General features: G+C 51.2%; 1 protein-coding gene across 2 annotated transcripts; it reads left to right on the forward strand.

Moving 5' to 3' along the window:
* Positions 1–148: 148 nt before the first annotated feature.
* LOC119112694 (3-ketoacyl-CoA thiolase, mitochondrial) lies at positions 149–9868 on the forward strand. Of its 2 annotated transcripts, none has more exons than XM_037236948.1 (9): positions 149–241; positions 2294–2346; positions 4016–4182; positions 5982–6113; positions 6466–6730; positions 7280–7455; positions 8187–8387; positions 8687–8841; positions 9210–9868. In XM_037236948.1, exons 2-9 carry the CDS (start codon positions 2328–2330, stop codon positions 9289–9291), a joined length of 1197 nt encoding a protein of 398 aa, XP_037092843.1. In that variant the 5' UTR covers positions 149–241; positions 2294–2327; the 3' UTR covers positions 9292–9868. The 2 variants fall into 2 exon arrangements, with proteins under 2 accessions (XP_037092843.1, XP_037092845.1); XM_037236950.1 differs by having other exon boundaries at positions 241–266.
* Positions 9869–10975: the final 1107 nt, after the last annotated feature.

Here is a 10975-nt window from a genome sequence, read left to right on the forward strand (position 1 = left end):
GTTTGGTATTCGCTATCGCTATCTTTAAGCTCATACTTTTCATAGCGGTATTGATAGGGCTCTTAAACACCATGAATTTGCCGACCCATCTTATTACTAGCTGTGATTGGTAAAGAAGGCTGCTGGATTTGCTCAAGTTGATTATTTCCGAACAGTGGATCGAATCAGCTGATCATCACTCATTCAATAACCTTCGACGGTGCTGACCCGCAATCTCTCTAAGCGCCGTATCAGCGTAGAAGTAGGTTGGGGTACCGTTTGTGAAGGTTTGCGTGTACGGCGGTAGTTACCGTCCCGTTTTCCCCCACTGACGGAAAGGCCTCGTATCAAATGACCACTTGACTGAAGCTAGAAAAGCTATATGCGTTTGGTTTTCGAGTGGTGCGAGTATTCTTCCAAGGAACTAAATGACCGACTCTTGGTGCCTTCATAAGTATCAGGGAGGCACGCCGCAAAAAAAAAAAAACGCATGGTACCAGTATCTGGAGGGCCATGGTGTTTGCTGGGAATTTTTGCTCTGTTAATATTGCACCCCAAGGTAATAATGGAACCAATTTCCAGCATTGTACTTCAGTACAAACTGAGCTGATGTATATAAATGGAATTACCCATTCACAAAATGAGGCGGATGCCAAGCCTTGTACCAAGACAAAAGAAACTGAGTTGTACACTAGCTGTAGAAATGGCCATACCAAGGAAGCATGCTGCTTGCGTCAAAGGCAACTGAACCAGAACCAATATATTTTTGCTCATGTACAAACTGAGTTGGTAGGTATTGGGTATAAATAGAATTATCCTTTCATAAATTATAAGAGTACAAAAATTTTGCTTCAACCTGGCCATCATCCTTACAATTACTTCTTATAATACAAAAATACAAAAGGTAACAAATTTGTTTGACTCTGCCTGGTGTAATGTGCTGGTCTGGTATACCAGCATTTTTGGGTCAAAATTTCAACTTTGGTGCAATCACAGTCAAGGCTGATTGAGCCTGGTTGGGAAAAGATCTATAATTTGGTTCTCACAATTTTTATATGAGTTTCACTGATGGATTGGGGCAGCAAAGCTCTTCCTTATGATTTATATGATATCAATATATTTTACCCTATCCTTCAGTGACATGTGATATCAAAGAGCAGCCATTGTGACAGTGATAAGACACTGATGCTGAGTTGTTTTTTTTTTAGTAAGGCTCTGGTTCAGAGCAGTAATGCCCCTCATGCACCTGGTACAGCCCACAGATGGTAGGCTGTATTTTGTGTGGACTGGTGAGGAGGTAAAACCAAACTTCTTAGGAATTATTCTGATGTGTAGTGAGAAAATTCAACCATTTATAGTGGTTCTCACTGGTAACCATAGGGAACATCAGAAATGTCTGCCATTATCACATGAAATCCTATTGATTGCTTAGTGTCTCAGGTACACCAGTATCTACACGTTAGCACTTTGTTAGATATCAGTTCTTTTGACCACAAGCTAGCAATGCGTGATATATATTTAGGTACACTGGTTCTGCAGTGTAGTTTTTGACCTGTTTTAAGTCCTTTAATATGAAGTTTTGGATATTTGTACCAGTTACAAAACTTTTGGAATGGGATAATGTAATATTACAAAAATGTATATCACAGGCTCTAAACTAATAGCTACACAGTTGAGTATTATTCACGTAATCAGGTTGTTTTAGAGCCTTTGGTTAGGGAGGAATTATTTTGAAGCCAAGGTCCATTCAATGTCTGACGACTGCAACTGGCACTTGTTTTTGCACTAATCTTGCCTTCTGTAACCTGGTGTCATGAATTTTGAAGGCCACAGGCCAGCTTAAGCCTATTCTTGACAAGATTACTTTACTTATATTTTACCAAACATGATAGGCTGCCATATTTTGAATAAGGTCATTTCAATGCACCCAACCCAGTTCTTAGAATGGTTGATAGTCACAGGCATGGGCAGCATGATGTGGCAGCCAACAAGGAATTCCAGTATGTTCTCTGGAGATACCCAAGGGATTTCTGGCTCAGGCCTTATTGTTATGCTGGTGATCACAGCTTACTGATATGTTCCAGTAAGGCTGGAACCTAAATCAGTAGATTATTAGTATTTCATAAACATCATGAATGCTTTAGGTGATGTGTGTTTCCAGGCTATGCTAAGCTGACTATCACAGTGTATTGCATGAGTTGTTAGGCAAATTGTGTACTTGTTGAGAATAAATTTGATGTTATATTGGTAATGGTAATTTATGTTTTGCCATCTAGATTGATATTTTTATCTAACAATGGTTTTCCTGCAACAGATCACAAAGAAGCAAGTAAATCACAGAGGCCAGAATGTCATCCATTACAAAAGGTAAGTCAGAGTCTACCCCTGAGAATGTTATAATGATAATTATTAATACCATCAGTGCAAGATATTATGATTTATATTGTGATGAGTCATATAATCACAGCTCTTGATCTATGCCAGGTGGTGCATCCTTAACCTGACAGTGTTGAAGTGATGACACTAAAGCTGTCCTGAGCTGTTGTCAGTGATGGCTGGAGGACAAGGCAGGGCTTGTGGGAATGGTGCCATGTATTATATGGGTTTTGTGTGCAGCCTGTCATCTAACTAGTGGTAAACCAATATGATTTTCATTGGTTTGGGTTCAGAATCAGGACCTATGATCATACCACTGACAATACCTGAATGTAGACCAAAGCAAAAGGAGTGTCAAAATTGAGCATACAGTTGTCACAAGGATCTTGGCATGGCACACCTTGAGTCAGCCACTGTTTGATAGCCCCAGTGGCAGTATCTGCTGACCAAATTTTGGTCTGTTAGCTCACTATTTCCAGCACTCTGAACCAGGGATGGTGATAAGACTGGGTTCTACTTCAGCTTTGTACAGTTGTGGTTTTCATCCAATAATCCTGGTTTTAGCTATATTAAGTAAGCACGCAAAACGGTAGCACCTCTTCTGAATCACAGCACCACACTCCTCTCGTGGTCTTGATTTGACTTCGCCTAACGTCATCCCTGGCGATTTGGTTTTGGCTTCATGTTGCCTAAGTTTATGGCTACTGACCTAAGCTTTGGCTCTCGTTATTGCTTTTTTTACTTGTTTGTATTTGGCTACGAGTCTACGGGATTTGAATTGGGAGTCGCAGTTTCAAACTTCAAAAACCGACGGCCTCTTTTTCGACTTTGGCTTCATGGCATTGCTGTGACTCGAGGTTCGACTTCGAAGTCAGCAGCTGGGCCTTGCCCCACACCTGCTTAAAAGACACCTAGTTCAAAGTTTTGCACACGCCTTTGTGACGTGGTCAAAAACAATATATTCTGTATGGGGGTAACAACATGGGCCGCCCGCAATGCAGCTCAGGCCGCCACCTGAGCTGGGGTCATTAGCAGCCTCCATTTGGCCCGAGCTCCTCACTGATGGAATACTGCATTGGTGTCATCAATTGTCGCCATTGCAATAGCAACAGACTTCGGGCATCATGCACAATAACACACACACAATATCATGTGCATGATATGCACAATAGCAAATTGTTGAAAGTGCTCCTTGCCCCAATATGTCACGTCGCAACTCTATGTAAGCAGCTTCCCCTGTAGCAAGGCCGAAATGGTGCGTCAAACATTATTGACCCCCCCCCCCCCCCCCCCCGTCTCGTCCTTACCCGTGTCGCAATTTATGAACAGCCTGCTTAGTTCAGTAAGATATGTGCTGATGCCTCTTAAAGGAGCAAATAATGTAGCTTTTTGACAGATTTGCGTATGTGATCCATGCCAGTCGGTGGACGTTTTGTGCAGACTTGACGAACGCTACGTCTCCATGCCTCGAGTTGGCACTAGGATGCCTGTTTGTCCGAAAATGCGCCACGAAGAACGAAGTCCGGGAACTTGAGTGTTGTCTAGCCCGGTGGTCCAGTGCGATGGCATAAAACGAGTATTGCCCTCCGTCGCTTCCTGGCACGGCGAAGACTTATAAGATGTAATGTGCCAGGTGAACATGCTGTTGGTTTTTCGCCAGGCATCTTTATTGTCGGCGCCAAGCGCACGCCCTTCGGAGCTTTCTGCGGCAAGCTGTCCAACAAGACCTGCACGGACCTACAGGAAGTGGCCGCCAGGGCGGCGCTACAGGCGGCTAAGGTCAAGCCGGAGCTTGTAGACTCTGTGGTCATCGGCAATGTTCTATCCGTAAGTAGAATGCAAATCATGCATTGATAAGAGTTTGGAAAATGTAAGGGCCATCATGATGTCTCCAAAGCTAAGGTGCATTAATTGTGCACCAGATTTATTGGCGATCACAATGGATTTTTAAGACAGCCCAAATTCAATATAATTTTTTTGCACTCCACTGTTTATTTTTTATAGTTAAACGTCAAACTTATTATTTTTTATGTGGAATGAGTATGAATAATGTGTCAAGCGCCCTGTTCGTCCATGGAAAACAAGCAGAGTGGTTATGACAATTGGTGAGCAGATCTGTTCGGAAGGGCCGCAGATCTGTGTAGAAGACTATGTCTTTTATGCGAAGTTTAAGTATGGTTCGTTTATTCGTATGTGTGGATTTTAAAGACTGGTAGTTGTCAGATGGGATTCCTGCCGGATTTATCAATGTCATCGTCAAAATCATATTTGCGTTGATGACTACGGCATACAGTATCAATCGCTTACTCTATTTGGAAGTCGGAAGGGGGGGGGGGGGGCGGTACATCTTACTTCTACTTCACTGTGCAGAAATGTTGTCACGCCAAGTAAAGATTTTTAAGTTATGGGACTATTATAACTGGATCGACGGCATTAGGATGTTTGGAGCGCTGATGATTAGCACAAATGCCGTCATAAAGCTCAGAGCAGTCATTAGAGGGGTCGGCGAGATGTGGTCCTCTTGTTTCATGGTTTCTGTTGATACGGAAAGTCCGCTCTACAATTAATTGACTTCCTAGAATTTGATGTACTTGGTAAAAAAGTTTTCATCTGCATCGTGTGATTTAAATCGTTTTTGAAGCGCGCTTGAATCATAATGCTGAATTTCTCGTGTGGTGCGTTCCATGGTTGGAGGCGAAACAGAGGCGAATGTCGTGATTCGAGTCCCTGACCTCTTGGACTGCACCGAGACCGTATCTCAAATTGCTCGCATCAGCTAAAGCCGATAGGCCACCTCGCGCTCAGCGCTGCGAACGATAACAAACACCCGAATTCACGGACCATCGCGATATCGAAGCCACCGTTACGTCCCTCCAAGCATACTTATCGCATACCGGCCTCGGGGTTATAATCATGGGCGTAAGATGGGGGAGGGGAAGGGGTCCGTCAGTCCATTGGCGTCCTTTCTTTTTGAGAATGCTGAACATTGGCGCTGTGCCGCCACATGGAAGAGATCAACTTCAGATTTGGTTTGGAACGCCCACTTTCTGAGACGTTCCTTTGCATATGGGTGGAGTATGAGAGATGATCACTATAATGGTCAGCTTGGTCAGATGACCAGCATCTCAGGTAAACACACGTCCTGCATTAAGATGTGATAAGTGTGCCTAAATCTGCAAACGTATGACTTGTTCAGAATGTGCAAGCAGGACATTTTTTATTCAATCAAAACCCGTGGAAATGGACATATTTTATGGGATTAGAGCTCGCGCTAGGCAATGCTTGTTGGGTGAGCCCTGACCCCCACCAGCCGATTGTGAAATTCCGTGCCAACTGCAGAATGTTGTGGCGAAAGCAACGCTCGGCACGTTCCTGGCGTCACCTGGCCTTTGGCGCGGCCCAAGCCACCGGCCGCAGGCCATCGTGACGCGAAGATGGTGAACGACTACGGCGATTCAAAATCGCCCCGCCGTGGGTGGGCGAATCGGAAGATAGGCTCTATAACGAACTGGCCTATCGGGGCGGACAGTTGTTACGTTGCTTGAAGTTTCCATACACTTCGGTTGCGATAGGCTAGGACAGGGCGCGACTGCTGCGGCGGCTGACGCTGTGCGCGTCCTCTGCAGTGTTCGTCGGTGGAGGCGCCGTACATCTCCCGACACACGGCCCTGCGGCTGGGCTGCGACGTGGCCACACCGGCGCTCACCGTCAACCGGCTGTGCGGCTCCGGCTTCCAGGCCGTCGTCAACGGCGCGCACGTGAGTGCCGGCCGCGCGGGGAGCGGTCCCGCCCGGCGCCGGTTCGGAGTCCGGCAGGCGGCGAGGCGTCCCGAGCGGCGGGGCGCCTCTCCGCTATGGGAGCGATTTCGGCTCCGCTCGTAGACCCCGATCAGTCGGATGAGGCCCGTGGTCGTGGCCCCGCTGAACGCACGGTTGCAGCCTGCAGTGCACTCCGAATCACGGCCGGCGTCAGAGCGGAAGCCGTTTCCTGCCTGGGGTCGTCCGGCGTCGCGCCCCATCTCGACTCGTCTGTTGGTGTACCCCACACCCGCCGCCCAGCCCCGCCCTGCCACGCCCCGCCCCGTGCGGTGACCGCGAGCGCCGCCTCCAGGACATCCTGATGGGCGACTCGCGCGTGGTGCTGACCGGCGGCAGCGACAACATGACGCAGGCGCCGCACGCGGTGCGCGGCCTGCGTACGGGCGTCAAGCTGGGCACCAGCCCCCAGCTGGAGGACATGATGTGGGAGGCGCTCACCGACCAGCACTGCCGCACGCCCATGGGCGTCACGGCCGAGAACCTGGCCGAGAAGTACGGCATCACGCGCCAGGACGCCGACGAGTTCGCCATCGGCTCGCAGCAGAAGTGGAAGGCTGGTGAGTCATGCGCTGAGGCTCCGTAAGACGCTTGTGTAGACATTTGTCGTTAGGCGTCTGTCTGCTCCCGCCCGCGAACGCACAGTGCTGCGCGCTTGACTGTCGTGGCAGTGGAAGACCGTGACTATTGATTCCAAGTGGCGGCGTGTGAGTTGGACCGCGATTCAGGGGGTCTTTGAAATATATTTCGGGGACCAAGCTCCTTCAGAAAGGTAGCAAGCCCCACCCGCTCTACTTATGAGGGTTTTCTGGCCTCGAACAGCACAATTTGTTGGTCTACGTGAAAGATCCACTCTGCGGAATATGCCAAGTCGTTATCATTTGAATATTTATAATTTTTTTCCTTCTTGTCGTTTTGACTAACACTTTCTGCTGGTTAACTCTCCTGTAGTGGTACAACTACCATGTGTTAGAGCTTCCAAGCCAGCGACGTATTGTGGTACGCTCCCGTTCCTGGCTCCGTCGCGTCCGTGCCTCTACCCGTGGTGTATCGGTTTCCTATATCCAGGGCCGCCGCTGTAACCGTGCCACGGCCGCCGCCGGCCGCAGCGCACGACGGCGGCCTGTTCCAGGACGAGATGGCGCCCGTCACCGTCAAGGTGAAGCGACAGGACACCGTCATGGACATGGACGAGCACCCTAAGCCGCAGTCGGACCTGGCCGGCATTGGCAAGCTGCCGTCCGTCTTCAAGAAAGGCGGCACGGTCACCGCGGCCACTGCCTCCGTGAGTGGTGCCTGTTGTCCTCACCGGTCACCGCCTCCGTGAGTGGTGTCTGTTGTCTTCACCGGTCAACGCGGCCACTGCCTCCGTGAGTGGTGCCTGTTGTCCTCACCAGTCACCGCCTCCGTGAGTGGTGCCTGTTGTCCTCACTGGTCACCGCCTCCGTGAGTGGTGTATGTTGTCCTCACCGGTCACCGCCTCCGTGAGTGGTGTCTGTTGTCTTCACCGGTCAACGCGGCCACTGCCTCCGTGAGTGGTGCCTGTTGTCCTCACCGGTCACCGCCTCCGTGAGTGGTGTCTGTTGTTCTCACCGGTCACCGCCTCCGTGAGTGGTGTCTGTTGTCCCCATCGGTCACCGCCTCCGTGAGTGGTAGGATCGGGCGGGCCGGCGGCGCTGACTTGACGACAGTCGACTGGAAGGTTCGGGAGTGCGTCCCATGTTAGGGCGAGCGGGGAGTGCACGTTTGGCTCGCTCATTGCGACATATGTGTGGGGCCCAGTCAGTTGTTTGTTTTTTAGTGTTTTTTTTTGTTCTGTCCCGGTCTGTTTCAGACCGAGGGAAGGAGGCCAGAGCCTCGCTTTGCAGGTCGTGGTGCGCCAGCTCCTGAGTCGTGCCAAAGGTGGCTGGTAATTGCTTGTGACACCCACCGTCGGCAGAACACTGTCATGACCGGTAATTACAGGCACTATGACGCCGTGGCGGTGACGTGTCCCCTGACCTGCTGCGCGCGCAGGGCATCTGCGACGGCGCCGGCGCGGTGGTGCTGGCCTCGGAGGCGGCCGTGAAGGAGCACGGCCTGACGCCGCTCGCCCGCCTGGTGGGGTACTCCGTGGCCGGCGTCGAGCCTACCATCATGGGCATCGGGCCGGCGCCGGCCATCCGCAAACTGCTGGAGAAGGCCGGCCTCACGCTCAACGACATCGGCCTGGTGGAGGTAGGGCCCGGCTCTGTCGGCGGCTCGCGCTCACTCGCTGCTCCCGCGGCTGTCCTGTTCCCTGTCTGTCTTCTGGCTTTATCTCGGTGTAGCCTTCTTTGGTTAGAACAATCGCTGACGTGCAGCGGATTAATGGCGGAGTGGCCGTCCTTATTTGTCATATCGAGTGGCTGTATCTTGGCACTGAGGACGTCGGCTCCTGTCTGCTCGCAACCCGTGTGTAGAGTGACTACTCATGTTCCTCGCACAGTCGTGGTTCGTCTGCTTTTTAACTGACCGCGCCGTCCGCTGCCCGGCAGATTAACGAGGCGTTCGCGCCGCAAACGCTGGCGTGCCAGCGCGAGCTGGACCTGGACCCGGCCAAGCTGAACGTGAACGGCGGCGCCATCGCGCTCGGCCACCCGCTGGCCGCCTCTGGCGCGCGCATCACCGCCCACCTGGTGCACCAGCTCAGGTGAGTGCCGCCGCGCCCTGCCGGCCGGCCTGACTCTACTGACGCTGAGTACCCGTGCCGTCAGGGGCAGGTGGTCAGGCGTTTCAGTCGTGATAGCTAGACGAACCACTGGCGGAATGGTTGTCGTGGGGTTAACTGCGCTGCTACAGCGCTGGTGTATGTCGCGGTGGTGGACAGCTTCGGTTGGCTGAAGTCACTGGTCTATCACTTCTGTCGATTACTAGGGTTCCAGTACATAGGTCAGCTGGTGTCGGTGAGGAAGGGCTTGTGCGCGCGTTGGTTGTCGTTTGGTCCGCCTCGCCGCGTCCGATCAGAAGTGTCCCGCTGGCGGCGAACAGCTGCCGTCGCTAACAGCTGCCGTCCCGCAGGCGGCGCGGCGAGAAGTACGCCATCGGCTCGGCATGCATCGGCGGCGGTCAGGGCATTGCCCTGCTGCTGGAGGCCGTGTAAGCAGCTACCGCCGTACTCAGGGCCGGACTGACGGAGTCGTCGGGAAGGAAAGGAATCGACCCTCACTTTTAGGCCGCCTTTTACGAAGGTTTCGGGAGGAATTGTTAAGCTGTTGCGACCTGGCACCTGTGTTGCCTGTGCGACCCGTTCTCCGTCTTTCTACAAATCTTTTACATGCGGCGCAGTCCGACGAAGCGTTCATTCTCCGGTAAGATCATCGGAACGCAGCGTGGTCAGGGCCGGGCGGAGGTCGGTGGAGGCCATCCCTTCGCAGAGACCTGCAAAGGTCCGCAGTTCCGGCCGTGTGAACAGACGCGTCGAGTTTACAGACAACGTGGCGGAACTTGCGGGCGCCATAATGAGTGGATAACGCTTCCACACATGTACAACAGAGAGAACTGATTGTAGTAAGTGAACGTAATCAGGGTTGAATGCAAGGAAAGACGTACCTTGCCGGTCTTGATTGTATGAATGAAAATGTGAGATATTGTTAGGAAAAGGGGTGTAGGAAGTATTGGTATTAACAGGACGTTTACCATCGCGGGGACAGAGTGCAAATATATTGACGCAACAAGCATGCAGTGTTTACGATATACGGCGCTATACGAACGCGGGAGTCAACGCGCGGAGCAACGTCTATGGTCATGTAGAGCAAACAAAACAAGCGACCGCGTTATGGTCGAGCGGCACGGGCACAGCCTGTCGCGATGTCACTTTCAGAACGCTGTCGTCCCCTCCAGCTAACGTAAGCCGACTAGCGCACGGAAGTTGAACGGGCGCCGCGGCCGGCGGCTGGTATGCCGGCTGTGCGGGTCGGCGACGGACTAAGAACGCGGCTTCTGCAGAGCTGGATGCTCTTCTGTCGGTGTCAGCGATGATCGCGGCGGTAAAGCGCCGGGTCTGCGGGGGGTGTCCTGGACCGGACTGGTTGTGTTGTGATTGGTGTTTAAGAGCTCACAGACTGCCGTGGCTGCATGTGTTCATTCAAGCTCCTTTTAGTTATTTTTAGGTCTGCATGTTTTATATTAGGTCTGTTATTATTTGCTATTATTAGGTCTGCTATTATATTGTCTGCATATTAGGTCTGTTATAATTTCAAGCAGGGCTCTGCGAAGGGGCGGCGGCGAGCAGATGTCAGTTATTATTCCCATTGGTCTGCGATGACCACGCTTCGCGCCTGTCTCGAAGTCACCGCCACAAACCTATTGCTTCTGTAACAAGCAGATCCGCTTTTGAACATGCTGCCTCTGTTCGCAACACATTGATAGTGCACATTACAAACCAAGCGGACGTTGATGATACTTCGGGGTGCAGGAGCGCTTGGATTGTAGCGGGCATGTTGCACCCGTAACCAAGCAGACTAAACGAGCCTCGAGCTCTAGCTCATGTACCTAACATCCATTTTTGAACATACTGCCTCTGTTGCTAACACATGTATAATGCATGTTACAAACCAAGTATTGGATGACATGTGGGGATCAGGGGCGATTCCACTGCAGCGGGCATTTTGCATCCGTAGCCAAGCGGACTAAACGAGCCTCTTGGTTGACCAGAACTTACGATAAAATCTCGCGGCTCGCATCTAGCTGTTTTTCTTTCAGATAATCCACGCACGAACCCGATGCAACAATTTAAGTATTACACTCGATTCACCTCGACTAAAACAATACCAAGATACAACTAA

Source organism: Pollicipes pollicipes, unplaced genomic scaffold (assembly GCF_011947565.3).
Source record: "Pollicipes pollicipes isolate AB1234 unplaced genomic scaffold, Ppol_2.1 Scaffold_7261;HRSCAF=8764_pilon_pilon_pilon, whole genome shotgun sequence".
NCBI lineage: Eukaryota > Metazoa > Arthropoda > Thecostraca > Pollicipedomorpha > Pollicipedidae > Pollicipes > Pollicipes pollicipes.